Source organism: Rhamphochromis longiceps, linkage group LG3 (assembly GCF_057381845.1).
Source record: "Rhamphochromis longiceps isolate RC_006_pf linkage group LG3, R_longiceps_female_GT1.1, whole genome shotgun sequence".
NCBI lineage: Eukaryota > Metazoa > Chordata > Actinopteri > Cichliformes > Cichlidae > Rhamphochromis > Rhamphochromis longiceps.
This window is the reverse complement of record NC_140559.1, coordinates 62952327-62973836: the sequence shown is the minus strand read 5'-3', so window position 1 is coordinate 62973836 and position 21510 is coordinate 62952327. Positions and strand designations below refer to the sequence as shown.

At 40.4% G+C, this 21510-nt stretch overlaps 2 protein-coding genes across 2 annotated transcripts in view; one reads left to right on the top strand and one right to left on the bottom strand.

Moving 5' to 3' along the window:
- LOC146675664 (uncharacterized) overlaps positions 1-21510 on the bottom strand; it is a 300511-nt gene that overhangs the window by 111662 nt on the left and 167339 nt on the right. The window lies entirely within an intron of this gene.
- On the top strand, positions 382-10219 carry LOC146675674 (TELO2-interacting protein 1 homolog). The gene is made up of 4 exons (XM_085400673.1): positions 382-522; positions 687-835; positions 1155-1295; positions 9683-10219. Exons 2-4 carry the CDS (start codon positions 782-784, stop codon positions 9725-9727), a joined length of 240 nt encoding a protein of 79 aa, XP_085256799.1. The 5' UTR covers positions 382-522; positions 687-781; the 3' UTR covers positions 9728-10219.

Here is a 21510-nt window from a genome sequence, read left to right as displayed (position 1 = left end):
TATATGTACTGGTTGATCCCACTTTTAGTCAGGCGCATTTTGAGGAGAACTAACTTTTCTTGTTATCAAATTATCAGTATCTTTGGAAACATTTAATACATCGTGATGGTTTAAATGCTCAGTCGTTTTCTGTTATAGAATTCATATTCATAATAATATTTAGACAGCGGCACTATAGGTGTTTGCAGTTTTTGCAGTTTTACAAGCCGTCACGGTAAAAATATGGAATTAAATGTCACTAATGGGCTCTTTTCAAAAACATCAGCATCTCTGTCACACTGATTTTGATTAACTGACTTATTTTATTGTAATCAAACCTATTTTGATATTGTTGTCTTTTTTTTCCTTTAGCGAGGTGGTTTCCTTCCAATTGTTGCAGGACCAGTATGTCTGTCAGCTCCAGGTAGAGCTCCAGTGACCAGGAAGACCTCAGCATTCGCCAATTCCTGCTGAATTACCGCAAACAGAAAGAACTGGCAGAGGGCATTGGAATAGAGGATGATTATAACACTGAAGACCAAGGTAATAGGTCTGTCTAAGGGCCAGTGGAATATAAGCTATAGGTTGTAGTGGTGATTATTTTAGATTCAGAGTGTAGAGGAGATGGATCATTGTAATTAAGAGTCATAGAAATCTGAACCTCACTGCTAAACTGGCGGTCTAACTGTACATGTGCTCCATTGCAGAAGTCCCTCCCACTGAGTGTGAGGATGTTGAAGATACTGGTAGTCCTGATGTGAAAGCAGAGCTTCCCTCCCACCTCAGCATCACTAAGGATGTTATGGAGCGCTGCATTCATCTGCTGTCTGATCCCAGCCTCAGGCTCCGACTCAAGGTACTGTATCAGTAGTTTTACGTAGAGTCAACTGTTGGACTAATAACAAAAATAATCATTCTTGTGAAGGTAGGACCGCCAGCGTTGGTACAATTCATCCTGTCAGAACTGTGTGGATGACTGTTCAGTGGTGTAATGCTCATCAAGGAAAAACATTCAGTCTGGTCCAGGAGTGAAACAGAAATAAGTCTGTGCTGAAGTCGTGCCTGCTCAGGAGTTTGGGCTCTCAATGAAGACCTCAGTAATTAGTTTCAGCTCACATATAATCAGGATCAAAACAGAGATAATTGTTAGGTGTGTTGTGCGTCTTTGTCTTTAGGTACTAGACGTGCTGGAGTTGTGCGTTCAGGTGCTGAGTGAGAGGGAAAATGAACTGCTGCCTATGGCTCATCGCTGCTGGCCAGCACTCCTGCAGAGACTCACAACTGATGACCCATTAGCAGTCCTCAGAGCCTTCAGGGTAAGTAAAACAAACCTCTCTTTTCATTATGTGAGTCAAAATTATTCAAGTCGTCTTTAGTTTTAAACTCTTAATAGTGAAAGAATGAAAGATGCTGCCCAACAACAGGCTTATTTCATTCAGAAATAGTTCTATTATTTACTGGACAGGCACAATTAGTGTTGGTAAGCTTTAACGTTCTAACCTGTCAAAACACACGTCTACTTTTTATACTTTTTATACACTGTTTGATCAGCGGACATCAGAGCAACTGGCATGTCACTTTTTAACACTGGTAGATTATTTCAGCAAAAGAAGTTAAAACATTGCTCTGATTCTATATTGACTTGTAACACAACAACATGATCTACAGATATTGTCTCAGAGTGTCTTTAAAATTCCACACGTGAAGCTGTTAAAGCCACAGCACATGATCCTAATTTACGATTAAAAACTGGCCACGTGGAATATTTAAGAAGAACGGGCTCTTTCTCGTCACACAACCTCACAGAGAATTGCAATCAAACTGCGCAGTTCAGCAGCTGAAGCGCTGCACATAGTCAGGCCCATAAATAGTGGAAGAGTGGATGTCTGAAATCCAGGGATGTGCAAACAGCCTGCTGTGAAATCCTCCCTGAACCACCTCAGCAGTTTTACTGAGCTCATTAGGAGTTAGCAGAGGTTAAGTCCAGGCTTGGTCTACTTTTTATACTCTTTCATCTTTTTCCTAGTTCCTCTTCTTTCCCTCCTCCCTTCTTATCTTTACCCCATATTTTTGGAACCAGGATCATATTTTTAAAGGATTTGTTCTTTTGGTGTAGATAGTTCAGGAAGTTAACTCAACCAAGCAGTCTTTGGGTTTCGGCTAAGTAATTCAATTCAATTCAATTTTATTTATATAGCGCCAAATCACAACATAAGTCGCCTCAAGGTAGGGCTGCTCGATTATGGCAAAAATGATAATCACGATTATTTTCACTGAAATTGAGATCACGATTATTTGACGATATTTATTTAACCCTTTAAGACCTACTATGGAACCAAGTCCACCAGAGCTTATATTATTTTTTTTTTTTTTTTTACATGCTGTAGTGCCATTTGTGGGAGCATTTCAAGTTGCTATACATCAATACAACTGTTATAGCCCATATTTTAATAATATGTATGCATTAAGTCCATAGTAATTACATAAATTGCAAAAAAGTGCAATAAACTACAAAAAAAATTGAAAATCGCTTTTGTTTTGTTTACATATATTTCTACTTGGAGAAATTTAAGAGGTTTATCCCTCAAAACTTTAAATACAATAAAGTTGCAAAAAATAGTTTCCCACCACAGGAAATTTATTTTGAGTGTCTTCATAGTTTTATTTTGGAGATACACCAATTTTTATATACTGCAGGAAAAACAAAAAACAATCCTATGATGCAAATTTGCAAAGAAAACAGCATGTGCATCATTTCACTGTGGGAAGTGTTACGAACAGCTGATAGGAACGGCAAAGCGTGTTTCTGGAATATTATGTTTTTGTTCCTGCAAGCGCTTTTTATGCAATTTTTGCAAAGCTTTATGTGGAAGGAAACCATGACCGAGGACAAGCTGATGGCATCAGATGTAAGTACAACTCCTCCGGTTTCATATGCAAAACAAATTATTGCGCTAGCTTACACGGTTCAGGTTCTACAGGGATTTAAAAATAGTTACGCAAAACGGAGCGTGCTGCTCTGACCGGCTTTAAAGGGTTAACAATGACTTTAAAAAAATAATATAAAATAGTGTGCAACACCACTGAAGTTTTTTTTTTTTTTTTTTAAACTCTCTTTTCAACCAACGGCAGTCACTCTCCAAATAACTTCTGCATTTAGCTTTCCGAGCTTCCCTCGGGTCCTCTTAATCAGCGGTCTCCAACCTTTTTTGCGCCACGGACCGGTTTATGCCCGACAATATTTTCACGGACCGGCCTTTAAGGTGTCGCGGATAAATGAGGGAGGGGCTAATAATCGGCTCAGTCATTTTTAATGATCGTTGAAAGCCCAGATCGTAATCGTGATTAAAATTCGATTAATTGAGCAGCCCTACCTCAAGGCGCTTCATAGATACAGAGAAAAACCCAACAATCATATGACCCCCTATGAGCAAGCACTTTGGCAACAGTGGGAAGGAAAAACTCCCTTTTAACAGGAAGAAACCTCCGGCAGAACCAGGCTCAGGGAGGGGCGGCCATTTGCTGCGACCGGTTGGGGTGAGAGAAGGAAGACAGGATAAAAGACATGCTGTGGAAGAGAGACAGAGGTTAATAACAGATATGATTCAATGCAGAGAGGTCTGTTAATACATAGTGAGCGAGAAAGGTGACTGGAAAGGAAAAACTCAATGCATCATGGGAATCCCCCGGCAGCCTATGTCTATTGCAGCATAACTAAGGGAGGATTCAGGGTCACCTGGTCCAGCCCTAACTATATGCTTTAGCAAAAAGGAAAGTTTTAAGCCTAATCTTGAAAGTAGAGATAGTGTCTGTCTCCTGAATCCAAACTGGAAGCTGGTTCCACAGAAGAGGGGCCTGAAAACTGAAGGCTCTCCCTCCCATTCTACTTTTAAATACTCTAGGAACAACAAGTAGGCCTGCAGAGCGAGAGCGAAGTTCTCTAATAGGGTGATATGGTACTACAAGGTCATTAAGATAAGATGGGGCCTGATTATTTAAGACCTTGTATGTGAGGAGCAGGATTTTGAATTCAATTCTGGATTTAACAGGAAGCCAATGAAGGGAAGCCAAAACAGGAGAAATATGCTCTCTCTTTCTAGTCCCTGTCAGTACTCTTGCTGCAGCATTTTGGATTAGCTGAAGGCTTTTTGAACATCCTGATAATAATGAATTACACTAGTCCAGCCTGGAAGTAATAAATGCATGAACTAGTTTTTCAGCGTCACTCTGAGACAGGATATTTCTAATTTTAGAGATGTTGCGCAAATGGAAGAACGCAGTCTTACATATTTGTTTAATATGTGCATTGAAGGACATGTCCTGGTCAAAAATGACTCCAAGGTTCCTCACAGTGTTACTGGAGGCCAAGGTAATGCCATCCAGAGTAAGAATCTGATTAGATACCATATTTCTAAGATTTTCAGGGCCGAGTACAATAACCTCACTTTTATCTGAATTAAGAAGCAGAAAGTTAGCGGCCGTCCAGGTCTTTATGTCTTTAAGACATTCCTGCAGTTTAACTAATTGGTGTGTGTTATCTGGCTTCATGGACAGATAGAGCTGGGTGTCATCTGCATAGCAGTGAAAATGTATGCTATGTCTTCTTGTCATGATCCTGGGTCCTTTTGACCCAGCGTTTTGTGTTTTCTCTTCGCGATTTTGGTTCTGTTCTCTAATTGGTCCTACTACAAATCCACACGGCTTGCCCCGCAAACCGTGACACTTCTAATGATGCTGCCTAAGGGAAGCATGTATAATGTAAACAGAATTGGTCCTAGCACTGAACCCTGTGGAACTCCATAATTAACCTCAGTGTGTGAAGAGGACTCTCCATTTACATGAACAAATTGGAGTCTATTAGATAGATATGATACAAACCACTGCAGTGCAGTACCTGTAATACCTACAGCATGTTCTAATCGCTCTAATAGGATATTATGGTCAACAGTATCGAATGCTGCGCTAAGGTCTAGCAGGACAAGCACAGAGATGAGTCCACTGTCAGAGGCCATAAGAAGATCATTTGTAACCTTCACTAAAGCTGTTTCTGTGCTGTGATGAGCTCTGAAACCTGACTGAAACTCTTCAAATAAACCATTCCTCTGCAGATGATCTGTTAGCTGTTTGACAACTACTCTTTCAAGGATTTTTGATATGAAAGGAAGGTTGGAGATTGGCCTATAATTAGCTAAGACTGCTGGGTCTAGAGATGGCTTTTTGAGTAAAGGTTTAACTACAGCTAGCTTGAAGGCCTGTGGTACATAGCCGATCATTAGAGATAGGTTGGTCATATTTAAGATCGAAGAATTAATTAATGGCAGGACTTCTTTGAGCAGTTTTGTAGGAAGTACTGTTTAGAATACCAGAATAGGGAGGATGGTGTAGGTTTAAGTTTATTAGATTGATACATATGTACCAACAAGACAGTGTACATCACTGTCACAACGACGTTTGTTTTCATTCAAAGGCTTTATGGTTTTTCCTATAATACCTGGTGGGCCGGTCTCTAGTCAAAATGCCCGGGCTGATTTTTTTGTCCCAGTCCAGCCCTGATCATGAGAGATGTCATGCTTTGACTCTGTGTTTTACTTGCATCTATTTGAAAGAGTGAGTGTAAACACAAAAAATATTTTATTTTATGTGCTGGAATGTGCAGAAAATAGGTTTAAATGTTAAACTAATTTATTCAAGTCAGAGAATGTTGCATATAATTAAATTTTTGCTTGATGCATAAAGTTAAAAGATTAAAACTAATAAAACAAGTTTTAAAAAGAGACCTTTCCATTTGATTACATTTTGTATGATGGATTATGCAGAAAAAGTAGAATTGGGCTGAAAGATCTATCACTTTATCACCGCTTCAGGTTGTAAATCGTGCTTTTAAAACGTAACTAAGTAACTAAGTAATTAATTACTTTTGAAAATAAGTAATCAGTAAAGTAATGGGATTACTTTTTTGGGGAAGTAATCAGTAATTAGTTACTGATTACTTTTTTCAAGTAACTTGACCAACACTGTTCAAATCTGGAGGCACTTGAGTCAGTGAGGGACAGAAGGTCAGTGAACAAACTGTACAGACTAAAGTCAAAATGTGGACAATAAAGCTGTTGTTTCAAGTCTAACAACTGACACAGCTAATATATCCTCTAGTGTTGAGTGATACAACATACATTCTGTTTTCTTTGTGAGGTTGTAATCATCAGTATTGTTGCGTCTGTCCTTTGCCCAGTTATTAAATTTTGTAGTGATAAGAATTTAAAGTCCTTTACTGAGGTGCTCTGTTGGGTCTGTTCAGATGCATATTCAGGAAGGATTTTTCAACAACTTGTTCCCATTATGATCAATTCAGACCAATTTAAAGTTTTTTATATAACCTAAAAACTGTCTATTCCTACGATTAGAACCCAAAACAGTTTCAACATCTTACCAAGAGTGAAGAGTTCAGCTGTTGAGCGGCTCATCCCACCATCACGGATCCCCACTCTGCCTAAACACACTGGTCCTACCCCATCAGGCTGGATGCCTACTGTAGGATCTGCCCGAATTCGTCTCTGCCCTACATGATCTGCAGCTCCCGACACGACATCCTGATTTACACTGATGTAACCAATAGCAACCAGAAATTAACGCTGATATGGAAAAGGGAGGGTGACATTCGGGCTCTAGAGAAGGACGTGAGGCAGTACCTGAAGGAGGTGATGGGGAAAGAGCTGCTTACACAGGTCAATGTGATCACCATGACCGTGAAGGTCAAAGGTCACTTCGATATGAGCTGAAGGACTGGCTGGTCAGCAAAGGTTTCTGACTGAAAGAGCTTGAAGTGCTGGCATTGACCTGCTGAAGGGACAGAGAGCGGTGGAGGAGGACTGCTGACCTGTGCCAACTTAATGAACTCTTTGACAGCAGTGAGATGTGATATGACCACTGAGTGTAAAATGATGCAGGTCAGGTTAAGTAATCATCATTAAACGTAGAAGCATAGCAACTGCCTGTTTATTGTCACCCATGATTTCTCCAAAAAAATAGGTAAAAAATCTCGACTCACCGTTTTTAGATTCTTCAGACTGAGTTGCAATTTGAGTATCCACATTATTATTGACAATAGGGCTGCCACGATTTGTCGACCAGTCACGATTACGTCGACTATCAAAATCGTCGACGACTGATTTAATAGTCGACGTGTCGTTTGAAGCTTTGTAAGATCGCAAAAGACGCAGGAATAATAGCAGGATTTAAGAGTGTAATAACGGACTGAAACAGAAGATGGCAGCACAGCATGTACAAGGATGCCAGCTGCCGTTAAACCCCGAAGAAGAAGAAGCAGCTGTGTCCCAGAATTCATAGCGCGGCCCAGCTTAGTTTCCAACAATGGCGGTAGCTAGTTAGTTTTAATATTACTCTTATTATTCTTTCTGGGTCACAAAATAAACGTTTAACATATTTTCAGGCGAGAATGTAGCTGTGTAAACCTCAAATATCGGCTCAGTTTATCAGGACACCACATATTTTCAAAAGCGCTCCGACGTTTTCGGAGACGTCTGTTACCCACTAGCTCGATAGCTAGCCGGGGGCTAGGTCACTAGCACCGTGAGAACACCGGACTCCCGGCAAATTGTTTTCAAACCCACCGCCGTCTTTCGCTACTCAGGTTAAATATATATGAGTCACTTAGATAAATTAAAAATGTTGTTGTTTGGCTTTTTTTTTTTTTTTTGTATTTTATTTGTTCCTGAGTAAATCGGTTTGGCTGTGATTAAAGTTACAGTTTTTACACAGCTGAATAAACGTCAAGCAGACAGCTGATTATCAGAAGTGTGAGATGCTGGAGAATATACTCCGGTGTCCTGTTATATTTTAGATAGCAAGGAGTTTATTAAACTTTACCGAAACAATCTGCAAATTTCATTAAAATTGAATAAACTATCATCTTGTCTTTATTTTTAGTTAGCACCTTAAAAGCTTAAAGCTGTAAGCTAATGATAGTTATATAAGAGCAGATGCTGCTGGTGCAATAAGCTGTAGTTTTACGTCCAGTGGATCATGATCTGATTAGTCGACTAATCGCATAAATAATCGGTGACTAGTCGACTATCAAAATAATCGTTTGTGGCAGCCCTAATTGACAATATACACATTAGGACATTCATTACTGCAACAGTGTGCAACAACATTACAATGATCTGCTTTATGTCATGTAGGTCCTTTAACACTGACACTTTTCTGTGGAGGTCAATGTGTAGAAATGCTACAGGTGGGCTGTTTGTTTGTTTGTTCTTTAGTTAGTGTGGCCAACAAGATGACGTTAGACGTCTGTGATATGAGTGTGACAAACGCTTTCAGCCTTAAAGGGTCCAAAAACATTTATTACTGATGAAATTCACAAATCTCTACATTCACACTGGGTGCAGCATGCAACAATAAAAACATTTCAAAATAAAACCACAGCAGGTTGTGATGGAACTTACACATGATATAAAATATTACACATGATGAAGTAGATTTCTTTAAGAAAAAAAGATAATTTAATGATGTCCTTACATCAGCTGTTTATGGTAAACCAAAGCCATACTCCATATCCATTTTAATACCTTGGTGTGTAATTCATACTCACATTTTGTCTGAAGAGTAGGGATGTTCCTGGCGTCTTATTTACTAGTCGACTAATCGAGGGGGAAATAATTAGACTAACCAACTAATGTAAAACTAAGGAACATTCAGATATTGAGTTGATTTTCAGAACTGATTAATAGAAACTGTCAAACTAGACGCAGAGGTATCTTAAACCATTTATCACATTCTGTTAAATACAAATGAAAATGCATTACTACAAAAGATGTTCTATTAAAATATGACAATCATTTGAGAATCTAAAAGTACGTCTAAGTGTGGCGAGAATGATTCAGGTAATACATTATACAGCCGTTTTCTAGTCAGGTTGTGGGGGCAGCAGGAAGGACTACTCCTGACCACAGCTGATAGATGTAAACTGGCTAGCATGACCAAGGATGCTGGGGCCTCCTACTGGTAGGACGTGCCCAGCTGGAACAGCCTCCTGGCCAAGGTGGCTGTCACCTTTTGATGTGAAGGAGTAGTGACTCTACTCTGAGCCCCTCCCCCATTGACTTAACTGCTCTCCTAAAGGAGAGGTTTTCCACCTCTCAGGAAACTAATTTCCTCTGCGTGTATCTGCGATCTCAGTGTTAACAAGAAGATCAGGGTAGATTAATAGATTTATGGTGTTTCTCAACAACAGTGCACCATCTGGTGGTAGATCGCTGCCTAACATTTAGAACACAATGTACCAGCATTGGGCATCAATTAAAATGTTAACAATTAGATTGAACGACTGGTAAGTCTGATACAGACTAGTGACAATTAGTCGACTAGTCACATAAATCCCTGATAGAGCCCACAGAAGTGGCCTGCACCATGTGCGTGGCTTGCTTTGCAGTTTAACCACCAAAACACTCGTCTGCAGTGGAATTTCTTTGAGCTAATCGATTCATTTATTTCATTTCTTCTTCTAATTAATGTGGAAAATGGTGGCAAAGGTGGCTGAAATGAGTGATTCCTAGAGTTACATGTCAGTTTACAGCATAGGGATTAAGTTTACAGTATAAATACCACTGAATTGTACAAGGATTTGAAGTTTCACTGTAACTTTAACATTTTTGACAATTTTGTTTTGTTTTCTCCCCCACAGGTGAACGACTGTGTCATCAGGACAGCGACTGCCAACAAAAAGTAGAAATTATTTTAAAAAAAAAACCCTGAGTTTTCTACTTTTTAGGTTCATCTCAGGTTTCCACGCTGAGTTGGTCATGACAGTTGCCATGTGTGATGGCATGCCACACATGGTAAGCTCCACACCTCACCACCCGTTGATTCACTTTAGTTTAATTTACAGTCACTACTTTAAAATATTCCATTTATTGTTCAATATCGTTTCTTTATTAAATGTATTCATTTTTCCATCACACCTTCCAATGTTTATATGGCGTGCACACATATTAACCTTGCAAGGTCAAAGCTCTGTTTTATGTTATATTAATACATCTTTGTTTGAGTTACCTGGGGGTTGGTGTCTCCTCCTGTCTGGCAAAGGGCTGGGAGACCTGAAGTACTACTGACAGCCTAATTGGATTGCACCACATGCAGGTGAACGACTGCGTCATCAGGACAACAAAGTAGAAATTATTAAAAGAGTAACTTTTATATATGTGCGTTTAAAGCAGGGTGTCAGTTTTTTTTGTTTTTTTTTCCACATATGTTGGATTATGTTTCTATATATATACTTTGTAAAGGGTATTTTAAATTAATGAAAATGAATAAATATGATTGTTTCTTTTACCTGTTTCAATGTCTGCCATATCATTAGTATGTTTCGTGGGAATTAAATGTTTATTTAACATGTACGCTATTACATTTACTCTACAAATAAAACCAAATTTAAAGGCTGTTGCATTTTATTGCCTTTTTTCTTTCCTTTTCTTAAAGTTATGAAGGCATCTTGGATGCCATTTCAGTGAGTGGGGGTTAATGCCCCACACTCTTCTCTGTCACTGCTTTGAATGCACAGACTGGTCTTAATGTTGATCTTTGTAATCTTCAGTGTTACGACCCGGCTCAAAAGCCGCAACATAAAAACAGAGATGAATAGCAGAGTGTGGGTGAGAAGAGGTTTCATCCTAAAATGGAAAACCAGGTTGGCTAAAATGGCTGGTGCCACCAAGGCAAAGACTAGTGCACTGCCGGGAAGCTTGCCTCAGGTATGCTTTTATCCACACCTGACTAGGTGTGGCCAATTAGCACCAGCTGAAAACACTGAGACGATTAGAAGCTGCAGAGGGACGTAACACCTCCTCCCTTAAAAGGGTTCCTCTAGGACCCCTAAACAAATTAAAAGTTCCTCTGAAGCAAGTTGGCATCTTTAAGCATGGATGCCCCTACATGAGGATCTGAAGTTGCCACACTGAACACACAAAAAGTAACATGTGACCAACACAAAAGAGCACAACAGTCAAACCCAAAATGATTACCTGACCTGCTACAACACAAAACCAAAAGTACACTAAAAACAACAAATCCCTTACTTTCCCTACCCTAGTCTTCAGTGGTGTACCAGGCTCGAGGCAACTTTAAACGCGAACTCGAGAGCAGGCAGCAGACCAGAGATATAGTCTCCTACCAAACTCTGAAGCGTACCCCCACCCAGGATAGCCACCAAACACAAACTAAAACAATAAAGCAAAACAACAAACAAGTGCTTCGATGGAAGGGCAGCACAGTCACCCAGCTGAAACACACTAAAGGGAGTTTGCTCAATTACACTGAACACCATCACTCACCCACTTAAAAGCAAAACAAACTGACATTCAGTCTCCACTAAAATGTCCAAAGATCCCGGACGAGCCACCACTTATGTTATGTATAGTGTGATTTGGCCATCTGAACATGCTACCTATATAAATCCCAGCAGGAAGCATGTTTTAATAGTGTGATTGGGTCATCTGAACACCCTACCTATATAAATCCCAGCAGGAAGCATGTTTTAATAGTGTGATTGGGTCATCTGAACACCCTACCTATATAAATCCCAGCAGGAAGCATGTTTTAATAGTGTGATTGGGTCATCTGAACATGCTACCTATATAAATCCCAGCAGGAAGCATGTTTTAATAGTGTGATTGGGCCATCTGAACACCCTACCTATATAAATCCCAGCAGGAAGCATGTTTTAATAGTGTGATTGGGTCATCTGAACACCCTACCTATATAAATCCCAGCAGGAAGCATGTTTTAATAGTGTGATTGGGTCATCTGAACACGCTACCTATATAAATCCCAGCAGGAAGCATGTTTTAATAGTGTGATTGGGTCATCTGAACACGCTACCTATATAAATCCCAGCAGGAAGCATGTTTTAATAGTGTGATTGGGTCATCTGAACACCCTACCTATATAAATCCCAGCAGGAAGCATGTTTTAATAGTGTGATTTGGCCATCTGAACATGCTACCTATATAAATCCAAGCAGGAAGCATGTTTTAATAGTGTGATTGGGTCATCTGAACACCCTACCTATATAAATCCCAGCAGGAAGCATGTTTTAATAGTGTGATTGGGTCATCTGAACATGCTACCTATATAAATCCCAGCAGGAAGCATGTTTTAATAGTGTGATTTGGCCATCTGAACATGCTACCTATATAAATCCCAGCAGGAAGCATGTTTTAATAGTGTGATTGGGTCATCTGAACATGCTACCTATATAAATCCCAGCAGGAAGCATGTTTTAATAGTGTGATTGGGTCATCTGAACACCCTACCTATATAAATCCCAGCAGGAAGCATGTTTTAATAGTGTGATTGGGTCATCTGAACATGCTACCTATATAAATCCCAGCAGGAAGCATGTTTTAATAGTGTGATTTGGCCATCTGAACATGCTACCTATATAAATCCCAGCAGGAAGCATGTTTTAATAGTGTGATTGGGTCATCTGAACACCCTACCTATATAAATCCCAGCAGGAAGCATGTTTTAATAGTGTGATTGGGTCATCTGAACACGCTACCTATATAAATCCCAGCAGGAAGCATGTTTTAATAGTGTGATTGGGTCATCTGAACACGCTACCTATATAAATCCCAGCAGGAAGCATGTTTTAATAGTGTGATTTGGCCATCTGAACACGCTACCTATATAAATCCCAGCAGGAAGCATGTTTTAATAGTGTGATTGGGTCATCTGAACACGCTACCTATATAAATCCCAGCAGGAAGCATGTTTTAATAGTGTGATTGGGTCATCTGAACACGCTACCTATACAACGGAGCCATTAACCACGTAAGGTAGCATATTCTGATAAGGTAGCACGGATTGATAGACAAGACTATAAATTTACGCTACGGTAGGATGTTTTGACAGAACACCTTTTCTCGTCGCCAACATTTTTCTTTTGTTAAGCTTACTGTTATCAAGGCATGGTAAATGAACAGTAAACCTTGCCTGACGACTAATCTTCCCGTTTCCCTCTCATTGATTTATTTGGGTTGTCATGGCAGAAGTATTAAACGATGCCTTTTATTAGAACATAAGCATTTAAATGGAGTAATTGTATTTGAATTAGTTAAATATGAGTGGGCAACTCTGACCATGACAAGACTGCATTTGCTCTAAAGAATTAATAAAAAATTTAGACATATTGTTGTCATTATTTTTACTCTTCAATTTTATGTGTTTTTTCTTTAAGATGGTATCAGAAGTTGCTCCTCCACCATGAAAAAAACCATCTGCATATATTCTTTCACTACATCCACGATTCTCCTCTGTGGTCTTCCTCATTCATCCTGTTTGGAGCTTAATGTTCAACATCCTTTATCTGTTAAAATTACAGAAGGAGAAGAAAGTAATCATCAGAGCAGGAATCATGATAAATGATAAATAGATTACCAGTACATACAAACATAACACATAATTTCTCTGATAACGCTGCATTGGATGGGTTTATTAACTGTGGGCTGAAATTGTACTACAGTCTGCTGGTGAGGAACTTTTTTGAGTGTTGAATAAAATGTCCTCCACAATCTGTATATGAATTGTCATTAAAACCACAGAGATTCTTACTTATAAAGGAAAGAAAAGTGGGACAAAGCCCATCAACATATAGTGTATATTTTCTGAAACATTACAAAGATGCAGGTAATTCTGGGTTCACCTGAATTACAGATTAGACTGGTGGACAAACAGATGTTGTGTACAACTGGTGACAGCATCAGTGACAACAAATTAATCAGCGAGGCTGGAAGCAGAATTAGGAGGCGTCAGAGTCAGCGAGGGTCAGAGATCGACGAACAAATTGCCCACCTTCATGGATAATGCATCCCCCTCAGAAGGATTCAAAATTAGGCCACGAAGAACAGTTCAGGAAACCTATTTTGTTTCGTCTGTGAAACTGTATAAATAAAATGTAAATTATGTTAAAGGCAAACACATTTGTAAGCCATAAGAAACAAACATGCTTTGCAATATACCTTCAAACATCTGTATAGATTTGATACATTATTTATTAACTGAATTTGCTAACATGTCTTACATAGTGAGTGTGTCACGGCTGCCGAGGCGAGCCGTGCGGAATAAATGAGGATCCAATCACAGGCAGTCGTGGAGAAGTGAAGGTGATTTATTGAACACAAAAAGAATGTGGACAAACAGCAAACGGGGCTCGAACTAAACTAAACTGGGAAACAACTAAACTACAGAGCACAATCCTGATTGAAAACGAGCAGAGGAGAATGACGATGAAAAGCAAGGCGAAGGCACGGTGGATACACTGAGTAATACAGACGAACCGGCAACATGCAGGCGAACACGCAGGGCTTAAATACACACACACCAGTAATCAGGGGATGAGAGACAGGAGGGCAACACAGCTGGGAGAAATCAGAGCTGATGGGACAGGGGAAATGTAAACTGAACATACTCACATCAGACAGAGACCTTCACAATAAAACAGGAAACTCAGACACGGGGAACCAAACAAGACACAGATCTAAACAGACAGCTTCACAAACAGATGGGGTGACACCATAGACAGACAGAGACACAGACTCAAAGGCAGACCGAATATCACACATAGAACTCAAACAATAATAATAATCATCATCATCATCATAAACTAGAAAATGATAACTAAAAGCACTGGGTCACTGACCCAGGACCATGACAGAGTGTTTCTTTTACTGATGATATTTCAGTGATATGTATTTTTTATGACTAAATAATGCTCTATCGAACACCTGGCAATAACAGCAGGTGTGGCAATTTTGTAATTTGTTGTTTAAATTTGATATTATTGTAGGCAGTATATTTTCTTAGCCTTTGTCATACTCATGCTTAACCCTCTCAGGCTCAAATTAAGTTTTTGTTGCTAATGCACAAAAGAATACCTGCAGTGGTACTTCTGAGTAAAAAACTCATGAAATATGTATGTGGGGTGATCAGGTTGTTAGCTTTTAACTGTTGCATATCTGCAATGCCTGCCTTGAGAGGGTTAACAAAGCAATCTCAGAAACCGTACAGTAATCTTGGGTGTGTGGGGGTCACCCAGAGTCAGAATCTAGTGAGATATCAGTGTCACCTCTTACAGTTTTCCTGTAATCTGAGCTCAAATATGAGAAAATATAGAGTACAGTACAGTAAATTGGGTAAATTTTACTGTTAATTTTCTCTGAATCGTACAGTAATTTGGGCTGTGGATCACAGGGTGGAGTGGAAAAAGTGGAAAAGTGGAGATGAACCAAAACTGGGAGTGGATTGTGAAGTACAATAGTGTCAGGACCAGAGTTGGTCAAGTTACTTGAAAAAAGTAATCAGTAACTAATTACTGATTACTTCCCCCAAAAAGTAATCCTGTTACTTTACTGATTACTTATTTTCAAAAGTAATTAATTACTTAGTTACTTTTTAAAAACACGATTTACAACCTGAATAGGTGATAAAGCGATAGATCTTTCAGCCCAATTCTACTTTTTCTGCATAATTCATCATATAAAATGTAATCAAATGGAAAAGTCTCTCTTTTTAAAACTTGTTTAATTAGTTTTAATCTTTTAACTTTATGCATCAAGCAAAAATTGAATTATATGTAACATTCTCTGACTGGAAGAAATTTGTTTAATATTTAAACTTATTTTCTGCCCATTCCAGCACATAAAATAAAATATTTTTTGTGTTTACACTCACTCTTTCAAATAGATGCAAGTAAAACACAGCAGAAAATAAATAAAATCAAAGACTAGCGGTCCTTTGGCTCTATTTTCACCTGTAAAACAGGAGTAGGGTAGGCGGAGGTTTACCCTGGTGCAGGTGTGCCGCGGTCAGTTGAAGAATCTGCGAGTTTCTCTGTGACTTTCCCATTACGTCGTAGCGCACTCGGTGCTTGCTTGGAAGTTTAGGGGTTTTTTTCGCTGTAAAAAGAAGTTTTCTTCCCACGCACAACGGACACTAATGTTTTTGTCACTTTTTATGGAATCAAACTCAAAGTAAGGTCAGTACTTCCACGCTTTAAACGCTGCACGCTCATATTCTCTCCCGCACTCGATATATTATCCATTGTTGATCTGCACACAGCTGTTGTCACGGACGTTGCACTTGCTTACGTCACTGTCATGAGACATTCTCGCAAAAAAATCACTGTTTTAGTAACGCAGCGTTCCTACGGGAAAGTAACGGTAATCTAATTATCGTTTTTGCAATAGTAATCCCTTACTTTACTTGTTACTTGAAAAAAGTAATCGGATTACAAGTAACGCGTTACTGCCCATCTCTGGTCAGGACACAAAAGACTGCATTTCTAAGCCAGTCGGCACCCGTACCGTAATATGCATAAGAATAGTGCAACAACATTTTAGGTGCGGCTGGCTTGACTGTGTGGTCGTAAGTGAGGGCTCACTTGACCGCGGTCAAATATGGTGCTGGAGAAACAAACTACAGAGAACTTCGTAAAGAGAGTATTGAGTGCTTTGGCGATGTAAATGGACTGGTTCTTATATAGTACTCAAAGCACTTTAAAGAACTTGCCTCATTCAGGTGTACGCAAGCACTTTTCTCTGTAAGCACTTTCTGTGTAATGTTCACAGACATTCGGAGAGCAACTCTGGGTTGGTATCTTGCCCAGGGATATTTGGCATGCAGACGGGGATTGAAGCACCTTCCTCTACTACCTGAGCAAAGCCACCCCATGTTCGTCTGTGCACAGATTTCTTTCAATACAGTATTATCACAATTGTGCAAAAATACAGGCATGAAAGCTTAAAGTGCGCGATCACAATAAAGGTGACGCTCAGAGACTGACTGAGCGATCTGAGAACTCATCAGCGCTCATCACTGCCTTCACTTACTTGCTGCTATGGGTGCAGGAATAACACAGTTATGCAGTTATCTGGGACTCTCCACCATTTGACCTTAGAACTGAAGAAGCTTCTCGGATGAGAGGTGAAACGTCTTCAAGTAACTTAAAGAAGTCCAGACGCTTTTCTTTACAAGCTCCTTTGACCAGTTATGCAGTTACTTTCTCAGTCTGCTAGAGCCTCCACTTGAACGCAAGAACCTTCATTTATCTTCTCAAACGGAATTCAAAATGTTTTTTACAAATTGAAGGATTAAGATATAAATCGCAGAAGCATCGATCCACACATTCAAAGAAGAACAACCCAACAAACTCTTCATAAAACTCCAAGAGATATGAAAATCTTTATTTCTGTCTATTCTGTGTTGTTAATAACATCACATCTTCACATAGTAGCAAAAACATATTAAACAAACATTAATCTCAACATGCATACTGTACTTCAAGTTTCTCTCATGGAAAGGCCAGTGTTACTTTTATAGTATCCTTTCCATAAATATCATAAATATCTTTACCCATGTAGTGGAATTATTTTATTTTTTTCATTTTAGTTAACAAGTATAATGTGACCACATTCACTTTTTATCAGGACAAGCTACACCACCACGGTGGTTAGCATACAATAACACTGCCTTGTTCTCAAAGCTTCTTGCTAACTGTACTTTTTTCTGAGATGTTCTCTTTAAGTAAGGATACTGAAAGTGTAAGCAGTGTATACGGTCACATCACGTGCTTAAGGTTGTGTTAGCACTGATAATTCCTTCACAGTTCTTTAAAGATGCTGAAGTCATCATATCAGCTGTAAATGCAGTGCTGCTGCTGTCCTTACGCTATACTTTCAAGCATCACACTTTCTTACTGACCAGTTTATTTCCACTTTTTATGCTCTAGTATGGTGTGACTGAATGAAGTCAGCAAACCAAATTCTGTCCATCTGAGGATGAGAAGAAACTTGCATGAAATGGGAAGCATGAGATGAAGATGGCTCCTATGCTTTAGACGTGGCACTGTTTCTGCCATTGTAAGTACGCTAATGCTTGAAAGATCCATTAAAAGTCTGACACTTCACTCTTCAGCTGGAGCGTCCATCAAGTTTTACATTCCAGGTTTCCTCGTTGGGATTACGACTCAGACGATGATGTGAAAAATTAGTTATTACATTAAACCCATAAAATCAACACTGGCAAAAAAGCCGTGCACTTCACAGAGCAGCTTTCTATGGCCGAGCAGCTCCTGCAGGTGTAAGGTGTAGGTGTCACAGCACTCTGGTCCAAAGAGGTTATGTGCAGCATGCAGACAGAAAATGGCTTTACAGAATATGACTGAATGTTGAGGCACCAAAACACACTCAGTCTGCCCCTCAGTCTGATCAAGAAGAAAACCTGACTGAGCGCTTCATAACATCAGTACGATGATGTCCCAGAGGCCATGTTCAGGTTATTCTCCCGTCCACACTGAGCGGGCGGATCAGTGGAGTCTGCATTAGCTTTAACAGAAAGGTCTGATTTAAGCAGGTAAGCTGAATAGACAAGAAAAGCTAGAAAGCTTTATCAACTATAACCCCAGCGAGGACCTTGACAGGTGTCTTGTGTACAGGTGAAGGCTGGACAGTCAGCAGGATACCTTCCTAACATTTGTCATTCCCAGCATTGAACCGTTTCCTGGCACAGCCTCAGTGAAACAGAGCATCGTTTCCACTCCACAGTTACAGACAGGCTGTGCTTTTCTTTGGTAACACCGTCGAATGAGCCCCGTGTCCTCTCTCAGTAGCTGCTTTCGTGTCCTGTCAGGATGTACAGGCTGCTCAGTGCTGACGGGTCATCAGTCGGTGTGCTCTGAAGGATGATGGCTCTGCACATTGTCAGCAAATGAGAAGGAGATGAGTTGTAAAGGAGAGCCAGAGAAAGGCAGTACTAACCTAAAGCCAGTGCCTCCACCTGCTTCTACTCCTCCCACCTCTAGTACTAACACTACTCTACTGATACTACAACCACTGTAGTTTGACTTTAATGCTACACACTGGTACAGTACTGGTACACTTACTGGAGTTTTACTCCTGTTCCTGCTCATCACCACGCCTACTACTTTTTTAAACTTTATGATAAGTGTGAACATTTACACACCAGCATACAAACAAGTTTAAAGTAGAAAAAAGGAAGCAAAGAGCTGAGAAATACATAAAACATAACACAGAAGAAAAAGAAACCTTTGCAGGGATTCCTTCTACACCCAGTTTGAGTAAAAACTAACTGAAACACAAGGAAAGAAGATAAGATCAACTAAAATAAGGGTTGTATAATAATACTTAGTACTGGCAGCCACCAGCGCCAAGCCTCAGCCTCCCAGTAGACACACCTATGGTACCGATTTAAAATCCTACATGTCTTTGTTCTCAGGTTATCACGTTCACAAACTTTGGTGTCCACGCTATTTGCCTGCCAGGCTGACAATGATTTAGATCACAGAAACATTTTTAAGCTGTTATTCCTGGTTTCACAGTGGAAAACTCCGGGTAACGTCCATTATCTTTGCTCCTGTATAAGACTTTCCTGAATGCTGAGGTTTGGTCTTCCACATGAAATTCAGTACTTTTGTTTCAGTTTCATTAATGATGCATTGATTTTGGACATCGATGTAATATATATGTGATACACGACAGTCTTTGAGTCCGTCCTTCTCATATATAATCCCACTGTTTTTGCACTTCAGATGATTCCAGTAATGACTGATTTAAAAAAGAAAAGTGAAATATTTCTAATGAACTCACCACGATTCTTATTACAAACTTCATTAAGAGCTGCTGGATCAACAGGGGTGTCCTGGATTTGTTAGTAATATAATATAGTAATATATTATTATTAGTTTTAATTATTTAGTCAAAAATCAATTCCAGACTGCTCTGAGCAACATGCTGCAGCGAGAGTCCTGACAGGGACTAGAAACAGAACATTTATTGGCTCCCTGTTTTATCCAGAATAAAAGATTCAAAATCCTCACATAAAAGGTTTTGAATAATCAGCCCCTGTCTTATCTTAATGACCTTATAGTACCATATCACCCCATTAGAGCACTTCGTTCCAAGTATTTAAAAGTAAAATGGGAGCCAGACCCTTCGGTTTCCAGGCCCCTCTTGGTAAATGGTAAATGGACCGGTTCTTATATAGTGGTTTTCTACTCTGAGCACTCAAAGCTTGCCTCATTCACCCGTTCACACCCATTCATAGTCTGACGGATGCACCGAAGAGCAACTTTCATGCAGGATATCTGGCATGTAGACGGGGAGTAGGGTTACCTGCACGACTCTGAGTGCTCCACTATCTCCTGATGCACGGAAAGAAGGAAGCTTGTTGCAACAAGTTGAAGCTTGAAGCTTCAGGAAGTCAGCAGAGACACGCAGAAACGGTCCTACCTGGCACTGGAACAGGAGCGCCGTTCAGCTCTATAATATCAAACCTGAGCTGTTGGCCAGTTGGTGGTTTATCATTACTACAGTCTCTCACTCCAACACACAGCTGAGAAGAGAATCTGGGAGTCTGATGGCGAATTGCTGTGAAACAGTCACCAAGGAAAACAAAAAAAACTAAATAAATTCTCATGGATGGTTAAGTGATGCTTGTTAAACCTGAGCTGAACCTGTTCATACAACCGTCAAAAACAGCACAACAGAATTCTTGTATGATTATTAAATCTTGAGATTAAAGATAAACCGATGCCATCCACCCATCCATCCATCCATCCATCCATCCACCCACCCATCCACCCATCCATCCATCCATCCATCCATCCATCCATCCATCCACCCGTCCATCCGTCCAGCCGTCCATCCATCCATCCATCCATCCATCCATCCATCCACCCGTCCATCTGTTCGTCCAAACATCCATCCATCCATCCATCCATCCATCCGTCCATCCATCCATCCATCCATCCATCCATCCATCCACCCGTCCATCCATCCATCCACCCGTCCACCCATCCGTCCATCCATCCATCCATCCACCCACCCATCCCTCCATCCATCCATCCATCCATCCATCCATCCATCCATCCATCCATCCAGCCGTCCATCCATCCATCCACCCGTCCATCCATCCATCCATCCATCCATCCACCCGTCGATCCATCCATCCATCCATCCACCCACCCATCCACCCATCCATCCATCCATCCATCCATCCATCCATCCATCCATCCACCCGTCCATCCGTCCAGCCGTCCATCCATCCATCCATCCATCCATCCATCCACCCGTCCATCTGTTAGTCCAAACATCCATCCATCCATCCATCCATCCGTCCATCCATCCGTCCATCCATCCATCCATCCATCCATCCATCCACCCGTCCATCCATCCATCCACCCGTCCACCCATCCGTCCATCCATCCATCCACCCACCCATCCATCCACCCACCCATCCCTCCATCCACCCACCCATCCATCCATCCAGCCGTCCATCCATCCATCCATCCATCCATCCATCCATCCATCCATCCATCCATCCATCCCCTAACTGCACGTCTTTGGACTGATGCCACTTTTCCATAATGTTGTGGCACAGGCGTGTTTCTCCAAGCAGCACTGTGTTAGGACTGCAGACAGGCTTAACACAGAGCTCTGT

Bases quoted from the DNA above. Each gene is read 5' to 3' on its own strand.
- LOC146675674 (XM_085400673.1), top strand. From the start codon at position 782: ATGGAGCGCTGCATTCATCTGCTGTCTGATCCCAGCCTCAGGCTCCGA. The intron at 836-1,154 runs GTACTGTATCAG...CTTTGTCTTTAG, and splicing joins GCCTCAGGCTCCGACTCAAG to GTACTAGACGTGCTGGAGTT. The intron at 1,296-9,682 runs GTAAGTAAAACA...TCTCCCCCACAG, and splicing joins CAGTCCTCAGAGCCTTCAGG to GTGAACGACTGTGTCATCAG.